At 32.2% G+C, this 16274-nt stretch overlaps 1 protein-coding gene across 1 annotated transcript in view; it reads right to left on the bottom strand.

Moving 5' to 3' along the window:
* Positions 1–16274, bottom strand: part of LOC124537258 (titin) — a 35210-nt gene that overhangs the window by 8901 nt on the left and 10035 nt on the right. The window contains exon 3 of the mRNA XM_047114036.1: positions 222–2224. Coding sequence (XP_046969992.1) covers positions 222–2224 — 2003 coding nt within the window. The remainder of the gene's footprint in view (positions 1–221; positions 2225–16274) is intronic.

Here is a 16274-nt window from a genome sequence, read left to right as displayed (position 1 = left end):
ATCGTGAGAAAACCTGCATGTGTCTAATTTCATCGAAATTCTGCCACATGTGCATTCCACCAACCCGCATTGGAACAACGTGGTGGAATGTGTTCCAAAACCTCTCCTTAATGGAAGAGGAGGCCTTATCTCAGCAGTGGGAAATTTACAGGCTGTTACTCTACTTTACTTTACTATTCCAATTGATTTTAAATTACACCATAAAATAAAATTTTACATACCTACAAATTCTCCTTCAGTAATTAGGTTATCAGTACGTCGTATTATTTCAGCTCTTTCACCAGTAACTACTTTATAGTCTTCAGTTATTGTTCTTGAGGTTGTAAAATCACCTTCGGGTCGTAAATTATCTTGGGGTTTTTTAACAACAGGTTTGTCTGCTGGTCTAAACTCCTCCGGGTGCCGCTTTGTGAATTCACCTTCAGGTTTAAGGTTATCAACTGGTTTCTTTTGTTGAGGTCTTTCAGCCGGTGACCATTCTTCTTTTTTAGGCGTAGTGAATTCACCTTCTGGTTTCAAATTATCAGTAGGTCTTTTAACGGGAGCTCTATCTCCTGGTAACCATTCTTCTGGTTTTCTTTTTTCAAAGTCGCCTTCAGGCTTAAGATTGTCTTCAGGTTTCTTGGGTCTTTGTCTTTCTGCTGGTTTCCACGGTTGTTTTTCTGGAGTTGAAAATTCTCCTTCGGGTCGTAAATTATCCTCGGGACGTTTAACAGGAGCTCGGTCACCGGGTCTCCAAACTTCAGGCCTTCTGTCTTCAAAATCACCTTCCGGTTTCAAGTTATCTTCCGGTCGTCGGACTGGTGCTCTGTCACCAGGACGCCATTCTTCAGGTTTACGTTTTTCGAATTCACCCTCTGGGCGTAGGTTGTCTTCTGGTTTTTTGGCCTTTTGACGTTCTGCAGGACGCCATGGCTCTTTGTCAGGTGTCGTAAACTCACCTTCAGGTCTTAAATTGTCTTCAGGGCGACGTGTTGGAGCTCGATCACCGGGACGCCATTCTTCAGGGCGTCTTTTCTCAAACTCACCTTCTGGTTTTAAGTTATCTTCTGGCCGTTTGACAGGAGCTCGATCGCCAGGCTGCCATTTCTCTGGCTTTCTATCTTCAAAATCACCCTCTGGTTTTAGATTATCCTGTGGACGACGAACCGGAGCCCTATCTCCAGGTTGCCATTCTTCAGGTTTATGTCTCTCAAAATTACCTTCAGGACGCAAGTTATCTTCTGGCCTTTTAGGTCTTTGGCGCTCAGCTGGCCGCCATGTCTCTTTTTCGGGTGTGGTAAACTCTCCTTCTGGTTTGAGATTATCTTGAGGACGGCGAGTAGGTGCTCGATCACCAGGTTGCCATTGTTCTGGTTGTCTTCTTTCGAAGTCTCCTTCCGGTTTCAAATTATCCTCTGGACGTTTGACAGGAGCACGATCACCGGGCATCCACTTTTCTGGTCGTCGATCTTCAAAGTCACCTTCTGGTCTTAAATTATCTTCAGGCCGGCGTACTGGTGCTCTGTCTCCTGGCTGCCATTCTTCCGGCTTACGTTTTTCGAAATCTCCTTCAGGTCGCAAGTTGTCTTCTGGTTTCTTAGGTTTTTGACGTTCAGCTGGTCGCCACGGTTCTTTATCGGGAGTAGAGAATTCTCCTTCTGGTCTTAGATTATCTTCGGGACGACGAGTTGGTGCCCTGTCTCCAGGACGCCATTCTTCTGGTTTACGCCTCTCAAAATCACCTTCTGGGCGCAAATTGTCCTCTGGTTTAGTGGCTTTTGGACGTTCTGCAGGCCGCCAGATTTGCTTTTCAGGAGTAGTAAATTCTCCTTCAGGTTTCAGGTTATCTTCAGGGCGACGAGTCGGAGCCCTATCACCTGGACGCCATTCATCTGGTTTACGCCTTTCGAAATCCCCCTCAGGCTTAAGATTATCTTCCGGTTTTTTAACAGGAGCCCTGTCACCAGGGCGCCACTCTTCTGGGCGTCTCCTTTCAAAATCGCCTTCAGGTTTGAGATTGTCTTCTGGTTTAGTTGCTTTAGGTCGCTCAACAGGTTGCCAACGAGGACGCTCAGGCTCTTGGAAATCTCCTTCAAGCCTCAAATGATCTTCTTGATAAACAGCAGTTGTACGGCTGACGTGTTTTTCGTCGTAATCTTGTTTGTATGCGGAGACCACGCTCGTAGTGTGCTCCACATCGAACAATGGCTCCGGGGCATCGTTGTGTGGGCAGCGGTGACGCCTAAAAGAACAAGATATTATCATTATAATTCAGTTTTATTCGATCTCTATATATGATATGTGTTTATTCATTCATATTATATTATTAATTCCTCATAGAATAAGTACAGTATAAGTAATAAATTACACTACACAGGTTTTTCTTCCTACACACCTTGCAAAATGGTAGGGGTGCAAGTACAATGGAAAACGTTTTTGCAACGGTAGAGGCGGCAGTGTGAGCGAATCGGCCATAGCAGGCTTCCATTGCGACTGACATTACACATTACTCACTATAAGGCTGCTTACAACTAAATACATATTTTGTAGTCATAACGATAACTATTATTTTCAACAAAATTAAGTACCTACATCAAATAATAGATTTATCTTTGTTGAATATATAATTAAACCATTGTTACGAAGACTTTTTAAAAAGATAACATTTGAAACACGTATATATTATATTAGCAATACTTCTTACTCAGGGCTTATGTATTACAACTGAAACCTTATAAAGTAACGACTGGGACGCGCAACCTACCGCTTCGCGACGCGAGTTACCTACTGCCGTAATGATTGAACGTTCTTGCCGCACAAATTTACTTTTCCTATTGAAACTAAGAGTTTCTGTTACAAAAACTAAAATCGATCTGTTTATTTTTTCTTCGTTAAATTTAATTAAAATTTAACACGTAAAAACCACTGCTAAAAGTGTTAAATATGAGAATAAAATCATTTTAAAAAAACATCAAATGTAGGTCACGTGTACCTTTCATATCGGATTGAATTTTGTTTTTTTTTCTTTGTACAATTCGGAAACTATTTTATTCCACTATCAAAATATTTATTCTAGCAATTATATTGGTATTTATTTACAAATAATATCCAATTGTTATCTAATTAAATTTAAAACAGTTGAACAGCTTACACGCCACTAAAAGTCTTTGAATTAGGTATAAATTAATCAAAATTAACTAAATTACACAGAGAAAGATTGATTCATTAGTGAGAACAAAGAACTTCAGAACCTAAGTGGGCGTTTCTTGGTCCCGATATAGCGCTGACTCAGTAACAGTCTTATAGGGATCAATTCACAATATTTTTTTTGTAATTAAATGATTAGTCCAGTGTAACGAACTGCCACAATTATATAATTTGATATTATTATTAAATAATAAAATTATAATGACGATTGCCATCTATAGCCATTAATATTAAAAAAGTGTCTGTATATAGTTATATTGGACAGAAAGCATATAGCAGAATCTTTTTCTTATTTATACATCTTAATATTCATGTCTATTGTATATTTTATTGATTAGCTATGAAGTAAATAGGTGACGAATTCGTTTTTACATTTGGGAAGGTTGTTCGATGGGTATGTATTGTATGTACGTAACCTTAATAACCTTTGTTATAATTTGTCGCCTAGCAATGGAAATCAAACATGTCCTTAAACTATCTTTGTAGTTATCGATCAATACAAATTTACTTTTTTTTAGGAAAGATAAATTAACTATCCATTTATATTGATTTAATATTACTTTGTCATAATGTATTCAGCCTTATAAAATTAAAAAAAAAAAACTCATCAGTAAAATGAATAAGATTCCCACTGATTTTTTCATGTTTGTGGAAAGATATCAATCCTATTTTTGTATGGTGTTTATCTGCGATTGATTATTTATCAGTATTATTAAGGGATTAAATTATTTGTACCTTATAATTGACAACATTCCTCTTGAAATGTCATACACATTTTAAAACACAGTTTAAATCACTAATATTATGATTTACAAACTATTTTCACGTTAGTTTTCACACTGATAATTTTCGACATTGATTGCTGATAGGTTTATGCTCGTATCAGTGCTTGAAGTTATGAATTTCTAACGCCATATTATCTATTAGAGTTCTTTGCCAAAATAATTAAAACCCTGAAGTGACATCATGTGTACGTATTGGTTGCGATAACTCGACGATATAGCAAATTATTCATAAGTAAATTTACAATTTATGTGACGTACATAAGTTATATTTGCCTTATTTACTTTTTCTTCGTTGCATATTTTTATTAGTATTAGATCTTATAATTAAAAAAAAAAACAACTTTTTCACATGATACAAATGCAATATATGAATCAAGAGTATTAAATATCTTTTAAGAATACTCAGTTGATTATATAGAATAATAATTTTAAGTTATAAAATAAAGTATTAGTTATATACGTATATAAGCAGTAAAATAGGTAAGTCGACAAGTTTGATAAAATGACAGCAAATATCCGCTTTACATTCCTGACTGACGACACTTAATTAACTACTAATTTGATTTAAATGTATATGTAACGATAATACTACTTAAGTTGATATATATCCAAGTAAATATAGTGATGATAAAATCCATATTTATAAACGTAGATGTTTTTTTGTGTTCTCTATCAGAAAAAACTACAAAACCAATATATATAAAAGTGAAATCTTAAGATGCAACGGCTCAAAAAAGGTTCAATTTATAGTGGCTTAGCAGAGATCTGGTGGCGAATTTACTTTTTTTATATGAACTGTGTAACGTACACTAATTATTTATGTTTAGAAAATATCAAAGTCATACCTTAGGCTCTAATATATGTAAACGTATTTAAAAAAAAAAACACAAAACTGTCAAACTATATTATAATGTCAAAAATTCTTCTCCTTCAATCTAGGGTTTTACAAACCTTACTAAAGTAATGAGAATCCGTTAACGTTACAACTAAAGAGATAACTGCGTTCAATATTAAAATCAAATTTATTAGTAATTCATGTATTATGCAATAATATTGATGACATAAGCCACCACTTAAAGTGTAATTATGCATCTGCTATTTAAATGGTATATGAAATATTACTACAAATGCCAATACGTAAGCATGCTTGGTACATATTTAATACCTATAGTTACAAAGAATATCTACTTAAATTTATTTTTTTCTCAGAAAAAAAATGTTAATTTTTGGTGAATGTACTTTTAATCATATGCTTTATTTTATTCGAATTTGATTCATTTGTCATACTTTAAATGTGTAAGATATGTAACATTTGAGAAATTAATTTCGTATGCATAATGTAATCCGCGATGACGGAAAACATAGAGACGCATATGTAAGAAGTAGTCAAATAAATTTACATCCGCCAGAAATAACTAGACCAGTTTATTGGATTAAGATCGAATCCGTTTCCTTAGAAGATAATATTATAGTTGCTGGCATGGACACATCCTGTCATATTAACTTGCATATTGTTTATATTAGTTTATATGTTGGATACATTGAACCTTATCAAACAACCGATTGATTGTTTTGCAAGATGTTCTTCAGTGTGAGTCAGGCACTAACGCCTGCTCCTAACTATATCGGGAATATTACTCAACCAGACTCGAGATTTCGAGAGTGTGATTAATATGCTTCTGAAGAAATGTTTTGTCTTTTTATTTGATGACAACATCATCTTAGTAATATTTAATATTAAAATATATTTTTGTTCAAAATTTATTCACGTAGGTATAATCCCTATATAAGGAGTGTTTTTATGTAAAGAATTTTCATAATTAAAACCGTTGTATGTTTACAGCCTTAATTATTATTTCGCGGGTGTTTAGTTAAAAACTGATTTCCTTTATTTTGCCATCATTGTTTTTCGAATTTTAAATTCGAATGAATTTGATGTAGGTTAGGTAAGACGAGATAATAAAAAAATAATAATTAAAAACTTAACTTATATTCTATAAAAAATGCCATGAATGTATTTAAAATACTGGTCGGTAACATAGTATGTGTTCATTCTTTCCGCCGCTGTGCTTGTAGATGGTGATTCTTACCACGGTGTAATTTATTATTTCGGTGAATTCGCATTACCATTTTTGTAAGGCGGAGGAGCCACGGTCATCGACGCGGAACGTTTGCATCGTGAGAAGATCAACACAACTCAGTAGATAGAGTCAAATAAGGTTTTATTTTTAATGACATCATAACGCGTTAATAATGCATAGACTTTTGCCTTTGCCTACTTTAAAAAAATGACACATACAAAAAAAATTGAATACAGTGCGAGGCCGTATACTTGTTTTAATGACATCACAACGCGTTAATAATGCATAGACTTTTGCCTTTGCCTACTTTAAAAAAATGATACATACAAAAAAAAATATTCAATTTTTATTAGAGCGAGGCCATACTCTGCAACCCAATATATTTTTCTGTTCCTTATGCGTTTCATAATGCCATTATAAGATTTGTTCGATAGAGTTTGTAGTACTTTGTAGTTGTTGTCGACTCTTGCGTGATGGCGCGCAACTTGCACCGGATAATAATTGTTTACATGAAAAAAAATGGCATTGCAACGCATTCCGGGCGTCAGTCTGTTCATATAAATACATCCAACAACATTTATAGACTTGAATGTTCTCTTGAAATTTTAAATAATATAGAGCATTGATAACCCTTCCAGGGCTACTATCAAGTTACTAGGTAATTAAGTATCATGTGAAATACAGTAACCTGTAGAACTCTACGTATTATAGCATTATTTTTAATAAACATGAATATTATTTTATTTAATCAAATTACCAAATGGAAAACGCAATAGGCACATGCATTAATATGACAATAGATATTATAGGTACGTAAAGTATTTTTTTTTAAATTGAGGTAAGTATTTCAAAATGCTGCATTTATTTATTATAAATTTGTTTGGATTTCAAAGTAATTATTGACTCATTCAATGTTCCATGGCCTTAATAGCTTAGGAACTGCTGACATAAATTAGAAAAAATACAAAAACCTTTCCGAATACATATTCTATACGATAGTGCACACAGGACATTATTTATAAAACAAACCAAAAATAGCTATCATAATATTTGATAAGTCTATGAACAAACGGAAGTTTAAACTAGGTATGTAACGTGGCTAGATAGGTGTGTTAAATCTTAATACACTTGAATAAATAGCAATTTTAATTACATATATAAGTTACTCGACGACTTCGTTTAAATAGTACCCCATGTAACCATTATACTTAACGGAACGTGGGCCAGTGTAATTATGGGAACCATAGGAACTTACGCCCTTTTTATGGTATGCCAACCGTGTTAAAGATATAAGGAATAGATAATATTTCGTATAATACGGTGGTCACTTATTTATCAGATGGTCCACAGTAACTGTCTTATTATAAATATTAATAATAAAAATGCATTTTTATACTACCATTACTTTAAGGCCTTAAAGGTATTACCGTTGCCTACGCAACGCGGTAACCAAGGTGACCCATTGTTGGTTTCAAGTGCAAAATAATCAACTGTCGGAAATCATTTAATGCGGCAGTGATTACATCAACCACCGAAAATAATATCAATGCAAAACTTATAAAAATTGAATAACTTTTCACTTATATAACCAATATAACGACGGCTAATATACCTTTCGTTAAATTAAAAAAAAAAAAACATATTTTAATATTTTGTTCTTTTTTTAATGTATGTCAATATTATAAAAACTATTTGCTTAAGTGCACTTAAAAATAGTAGAATATTAAATGAAATATAGACAAAGAATATTGAAATATAATCTCACTTGGCGTTTAGCTTATATCCTTCCAATTCCCAAAAACAAAAATCCCATATCTTTCTCTCACTTTCGTCCAATATCTATTCTTCCATTTCTGTCTAAAGTGTTAGAACGTATTGTCCATCTTCAATTAACAAAGTATCTAGCAGAGTACAATGTACTCTCTGATTTCCAATCAGGATTTCGGAGAGGTCATAGTACTACTACTGCCCTACTTAAAGTATGCGACGATATACGTTTTAACATGGACAACAGACATGTTAGTATCCTGGCATTATTGGACTTCAGTAATGCGTTCAATACGGTTGATTTAGATCTCCTGCTGGCAGTGCTTCGGTCGATTAATATATCTTCCGATGCATGTGAGTGGTTTCGTAGCTACCTGTTTGGTCGTCAGCAATGTGTACGGATTAATAATAAATTATCCAGCCTCCAATCTCTCTCATCTGGTGTTCCTCAAGGCAGTGTCCTCTCTCCACTTTTATTTTCAATTTTTATTAATACTGTATCCCATCTCCTCTCGTCTTCCTTTCATCTTTATGCTGACGACTTGCAGGTCTACGTTTCTGCTCCCTTAACAGGTATCGGAGGGGCTATTGAGAGGCTGAACCAGGAATTGCATAAAATTTGTACTTGGAGCAAGACGTGCGGGCTTCTTGTAAATCCAGATAAATCGCAGGTCATTATTATTGGCAGCTCCAAACTACTTACTAAAGTTGATTACGCCAACCTACCTGCGATCATCTTTAACAATACGCCTCTGTCACTTAGCAGTTCCATTAAAAACCTTGGTCTTCTTATCGATAATACATTATCCTGGACTGTGCAAGTTGCTGAAGTCAGTAGAAAAGTTTTCGCCACATTTCATTTGTTAAAACGTTGGAAACACTTTCTGCCCATTAAGACTAAAATCACGTTATGTCAAACTCTTCTACTTCCTATTTTGGACTACGCAGATTGTTGTTACACAAACATTACTGAGGACCAACTCAATAAGCTAGAAAGGTTACAGAACGTTTGCATCAAATTCATCTTTGGTCTACGGAAATTTGATCACGTCTCCGAATATCGGGCGCAACTTAAGTGGCTTACTATTCGACATCGTCGCAACTTGCACATGTTATCCCTTCTTTACTCTATCCTCTACAATCCTCTTCTTCCCGCGTATTTGAAGGAACGGTTCTGTTTTGTGGGTACTGACGTCAGCTATCCACATGAACTGCGATCACGCTCTGACAACAAACTGTCACTGCCGGTCGCTCATACCCACTTCTATAGCGAATCCTTTACGATGACAGCTGCTAAGCTATGGAATACGCTCCCTGCCGAAATTCGTCAATCTGAGTCAATTTATATATTTAAAAATAGGTTACATAAGTATTATTTATCTATTCAATCTGCGTAAATACTATTTCCTATATTATCATACTATTAGTATTTATTTATTAAGTATTATATTTTATGTACGTAAGTTTTATTATTATTATTTTTTTTTATTATATGTTTAGTATAACTTTCTGCTATATATATAATTTTATTTATATAATTATTTGGTATATATAATACATATGTATTTATTAAACTTATATATATGTATTTTGTTATATATTATTTGTATTATTTAAAAATTAATTTTTAGCTGTTTAAGAATAAAACATGCTTGTTTGCACCATCCCGTTTCCCACAGACAAATTCTTACTCTAAAGGGTTGTCTGTAAGAGATTGCTTTAAGCAATAAGACCGCCTTTGCACGCTTCTCTTTTTGTTATGTTCTTGTAATGTTATGTACACTGTATCTTTTGCTTTTTGTGTGCAATAAAGTATCTATCTATCTATCTATCTATCTATCTCAATTTTTTATTATTATTTTATCGTGTATGATTCGATTCTAGACAGACCATATGGTCGACGACCTTCTATGGCTGTGACTGGATTATAATGCAACACCTACACGATAATACCAGCTAGCTCTCACTAGCTTATTAGCCATTTGGTTATCTGTGCCAACTACAAAAAAAGATTAATTTTATTTACCGTTAAAATCTAACCATAACAATAGTCCAACGTTTTTAATATCAATCAAAATTAAGAAACAGTTTCTCAATAATATCTACGTGTTTTAAAATATATTCTTAATATGTTATACGATTTAAATATCCACATATAAATGTAAATAAATCATTAGCAAACAATGGGTGTTGCCTACCAAATAAAAATTGCTATCGGTAAGTTTTTATGGGTTTAGAGCATATTTACGCCAGATAATCTTATCTCAGGATATCACAGATACAATATTTTGGAAGATAACCTTAATAAGTAATTGAAATAAACAAGCTAACGATTGTTATGTGTTTTACAAAATGTAATGCTTAAAAAATACTCCATGTACGTGTAATATTAATACTTAGTAAAATACACTATATAAAATAAATATTAGTTAGTTTTCGGCACGGCTTTTTTGTACTAAAATTTTCTATATATTTATGTGTTGAGTTGTGGAAATTAATCAAATTTCATCACCAATTTCATTTATCATACTTTTGTTTCTTTATTTAAAAAACTTATATACGTCTTCCTTTACCAAAAAACTGGGCTTGAGACCTAATGATCTGTATCATCTTTCCTCAAACCCAATTTTGCAACTTTATACGTCTAACATTATATCCCTGGCACACGCAGACAAAGGATTTACCAGGACGCATCTTAATCCCCTGACTTCTCTAATTACACCATGTTCTTTTAGATTTCGTTAATTAGTGAATCAGAGGATGTCATCCCCTATTCTATGTATTGGTAATTAAGAATATTATTTTATATACCTACTAGTAAATCAAACAAAAAAGACTAAAAATTAAATTTCAGTCCGTAAAATTTAACGACGTACGGACTCTCAGCGAGCAAGTGGGCAATGAAGTTTTATAGGATAGTATACAGTGTATCAATGTCAACCACTTGCGGCTTGCAATCGATGTAAGACTCTATTAATAGAATCAAATCTCAGCTATAGCATAATGGTTCTGTGTTTTGTATTCGCTACATCCAGGAAATAGAAGGCAGTTAAGGCAAAAACAAATCATTTGCAATGATGACCTTTTAATAATTTAATAGTTTCCATGAGGAGGATGCTCAGTTAAATGTTATTTTTATAACGTAATACCTATATTGTTTTAACTAGATTTCCGCATTTTTATTTCCGCTGGCAGGCAATATTATGTCATAGTTAAAGATTTCAATAACGCAAAATTCTTAATTTAGCATAGAAAACCTAAAACTATACGTAATTATAACATGTTTTCTTTGAGTTAAAATTAACCCAATAATCAATTTATTTCAGATAATAAATATAGAGTGAAATGCACAGATTATAATCAGCACTGATCTAGTATTTCTAACCTAGACACGTTTATAGTCCAGTTTACAGTCCCGATAGTGTGTACTATTCCTATGAAAAAAAAGAGATATTCTGACATCACCTTATCTGTAAACATACAAAATATTCGTGCTTTTAAAAGCTACTTGAATTCTTATTTCAGTAATTCAACCCATTTTTGGATTGTCTCCCGCAGCAACTTTCCATTTGCAGAATATTGAGGTCGATCTTTTTACTGGCCTTATACGACATGAATGATAATAAATGAATGGTGCCTACTGACTGTAATTCACACAATTCGCATCTTTACATACTAAATAATAAAAGCTAAAATCGCATGTTAAACTATTAACAGTCCCGACTTAATTCATGCCTTACGCCGAATAAGCGCTACTGTGTTTGCTTTAAAAGTATTTTGCAACTTATAATTTCACAAACAGTTTAATTTAACATTGCTATCATACCTTATATCTTTCAGATACAATTTTTCCTAGAAGTAATCATAAAATTATGATATAATTATTATTTTCATATAAAATTGCATTTGTGTGTGATAAATAAAATGCATAAATATATTCAGTTGATAATATTTATCACGTAATCACCGTATTTGCTTCACACGTAGGTATGCGAGTTCAACAAATCCTTTGCATGATAAACAATAATCTTTACCGTGTGCAATTTGATAAAATATCAGGCGAAAGAAAGCATGATGCGAACAGATAGAATATCATTATTTGTAAAATACTGCTTAAGATACTTTATTTTTTTTAATGATTATCAACATCGAATTATAACACTTTTTACAAAATAACAAATGGATTTTGAAAATATGACTATGCTAATTAAAGAACTATGTTGTAGCGAAAAACAAAAAGAAAAGAGATAGGTTTTTTTCATAGACTTTATATGTAGATACATCAATCGGAGGAAGGGGAACTACATACTCTTTAGAGTTTCATTCAGTGTTTTGTTCACTTTAAACTGTTCTCATTCAAAGACTAGGTACTGATTTACTGTTAAATTTAAAAACACTTATTCTGAGATAATGAATTTTAGCCACATAGACTTTTATTTTTATAATTGTATTATTTCTAACAACATGTTGTAAAATTTCATTCGCATTTGTATGTAGTTAGCACAATATTCCGATTTATAAGCGACCGTGATATTAGAAAATTTTCACACATGAAAATCCAGCGTTGATTGCCTGAATTGAATTGAAACATATTATTTCGGGCCGTACATGACCATTCCACCACCATTTCGATTACTTAATGAAATTCTTGTTTATACCTCATGTAATTAAATACAGTATTAATATAAAACATCATCTTAAATTATAGATTCTTAATATTTGTTAAATTATTCTAGTAAATTAATGTTGAGATCAATTAATACTATATTAAATAATTTCTGTTAAATTAACCAACCATTAAGGAAATCACTTTACATTAATAATATTAATAACACGTAATCATAGTTATTGTTATATTAAATGCAAATCCATTGTGTACTAAAATACATAAAGTTTATTTTAATGCACATTTTAAAAATATATTAATTTATTTGTCGTAATATTCATTTCATACGTGCTTATATCGGATATGCCTCTTGCATTCTTTTTTTAAAAATATCAGAATCGGATGAGTTATGTAATGTAGAACGCAGAATCCAGTTATTACGTAACAGCTAAGTTATATGTATAGAACTCGGATATGTAACGACGATAAGTCGTCGAATACGCCGATTATATTTCGGAATGCAAAAAAAAAAAGAAATGTATCCTCGTATATCAGAGATGACGTAAGAGTGCAGAACGACCTGGCTCGAAACATTAAGTTTTACATGAAGTAAACAACTCAGAAACGAGTTTAAGCGAGGACGTGGGCACGGTGAGATCACCGACGCGAATAGCTCACTGAGGTCGGTACAACGTCACGTCTTTCTAATTGACTTGCCGATTTTGTTACCCGCAACCAGTCAAAGGAACTAATAATCCTCTAAACGTCATTTCGTTTAATAATTCTATGCCATGAACGAGTTCATGAGACAACAATATATTTCGTATGATCAAGACCCGCTTTTAAAGGTAAACAAGTGTAACCTACAATATCGAAAGGTTATGCGCATGAAATGTGCTCATTAACGTTTATAACAGTGATCTAATTATGTTATCTCTAAGAAAAAATCTCTTTTATATATCTAAATTTGTTTTAAGACGAACGATTGACATTGATAACTACAAACCAAACCCATCACATATAATACCTATACTTAACTAAAAAAGTAACGTTAAAAATCTTATTTAATGAACATAGCTTTATTTAATTACCGAAATATTCCGAGAAGGGATTTTGGATTTATGTCACTGCTTTATTCCCAGTTCGATTCGTCACCGCAAATCATAATAATTGTTCTGTCTGTAATCTCACAACGTCAAGGTAAAAAATATTTACATTATTTATTATCTGTAATAATATATTTCTGTTCAATATTTCAAACATTCTCAATTTCATACCTAATGTAAAATACAGTTGAACCAGGATTTAATCAAACTTTTATTTTTTAATTATTGAAGTCAAATTATAAAAAATCAGATTCCCGGATACACATTTTTTATCTATGTATGTGTAAAACATAAGCAGACGCGCGAGAACAGATCTTATCTATAGCTTGTCTAATAAATGATACGCATATACTAAGACGGAGAAGGTCAATTCAGTAATAGCTCAATCTCAATTGAAGAAGCAGTGGGCGACGTCCACTTTGCTTATTACTTTTTATTGCTCAAACACTGAGAGATTCTATCACTCTTAAACTAGTACTTGTTAAAATGCTATAAACTTCACTGTTGCCACCAATTGCATAAAACTGGTACATTTGTAAAACGAAGTAAGTACATTGTAAAGCTGATGACATAATACAACTGATTAGAATAAACAGATGCGTCCTGTTGCCTACTAAAAAGGGATTTATATGAAACTAACTGATAGCTGTGACTTTTCACCAATAAATTAAAAATAAATGTTTAGTTTAATTGAAATTAAAAGACTTAATAACGAAATTAAATTTATATAAATACATACGAGAACGTGTCTATGGTATTTTTATAGTAATACATGAAATTGTTTGCGTTTTGGAATCTAAACTATGTCGGAAATACATTACATTAATCAACTAGACCCAATTACATATATATGTATGCACAATGCACACCATGGAAATCAACAATTAATAACCGCACGCTTTGTGATCGTTTATGAACTTGTATTTGTATATACCTATGTCTTATTTATTATTTTTCCTTTTCAGATAGTATTTTGGTGTGACTCATTTTAATAAATATTTTTAAAGGTTTCATTCAAAAAAATATTATACGACTGTAAGAAAACGTTATCGAACACACTGAGGGCTACTGGCTGTACTATGAAATTTAATGATTTAGCATATAAAACCTTATCAAACATTACCGTTCAAGTGCTCTATTGAAAAGTTGGCCATGTCTCGCTTAACTCCCACCGATGTATTAACATACAATGAATGTAAATCGCGAAATGTTTTCTCGGAACGATCGTGATTATCATACGTCACGAAATTCGCGACATAAAACGCATGTGAGATCAACAGATGGTTCCAATTATATTAAGTAAATAAAAAACGACGTGATTTTAAACGCTCGAAAGGTTCATTCGCGGAAAGCGAATAACATTACCAGTGTCAGATATGACTAACCGTGTTTTGGTTAAAAATAACCAGGAGTAAAATAACTTCAACATTCTTTAATTTCCTGGTAGTTTACAGGACCAAAATTCAATATGATTATTGAAATAAATCGTTTTATAATTTTCTAAATTATTACAATAAGTGCAAGACAAAAGTAAAGTATCGTATCCTTAGTCCAAGTTTATAATTAATTGAGCCCTTTATACCATTATTAAGACAATTATTTTTAATCACGACAAGTGGTTAAGTGTTCATCTTAATTCGAAACAAAAATTGACGCTGTTGCTACGTATAAAGCTGAGGTTCAATTAACAGCACAGATAATAAAGAATATTGGCTATAAGCAAATTGCACAACATTTTTTTTATTTCATAAATTCCAAAAATATATTCACGTGACTCCGTATTGAAGCTATCATCAGGCTTGTTGAATAAATTCGAATTGAAACGTGTTAAGAATGCCTATAGCCTAAGTTTATCGACTAGGCGCCATCCCAGTCACGTCCAATGTGCTTGCTAAACAACTACTACAAATACTAAATGACTTATTATTATTATTAAAAATAACAACGTGTGAAAATTAACTGTACCTTATTTATAAAAAAAATAATAACATTTAATATATATATTTTCAATCATATCAGTCATTGTACATGAATTAGGAATCTACAAAAAAAAAATTATCATGTAGGTAAATAATGCGCTACATAAGAGCAACAGCTATGATATATTTTTGTATTTTTTAAACAAACTATCTTTGATTGATAAGTTTTCATCTCAAACTTAAAATACTTAAACAGTTATAAATATTAGTATCTATATCATTTTATTCTGTGCAAAGAGCTCTACGTTTCTATCTTATCAAAATAAAAAACATGCTATATTTATCTTCATGTTGATTTATTGTTTAATAATATAATGGACGAAGACTTTAATAAAACTTTTATATAAATTCTTACTACACTTATTATACTTTTCATATAATCAACTAATAAAACCTAATAATCTATACTCCTACTTTAAAAACAAACAATTTCAAAACTGTTATTTGCAAATACAATTTTCATAAGCCTTGTCTAGACTTTAAGATTTTAGTATACTGATTTGACTAGACTACACCTACCTTTATTCAGAATGACGTAAACTTGCCTACACCAAACAATTTATTTGTCCTGAGATCATAACAGTTTGAACCCACGATTTTAGATCCATTATAATTTATACATTACATCGAATTCGATCATCGAGCTTGTGGAAGGCTTTTCCTCATAATTTTAATACATAGATACATATTAATAATACAGTTAAATAGCACTGTCCACTGTTTAATTACTATCAAATGTACAATAAATAAAAAATAAAAAC

This window comes from Vanessa cardui, chromosome 18 (assembly GCF_905220365.1).
Source record: "Vanessa cardui chromosome 18, ilVanCard2.1, whole genome shotgun sequence".
NCBI lineage: Eukaryota > Metazoa > Arthropoda > Insecta > Lepidoptera > Nymphalidae > Vanessa > Vanessa cardui.
This window is presented reverse-complemented; position numbering and strand designations above follow the sequence as displayed.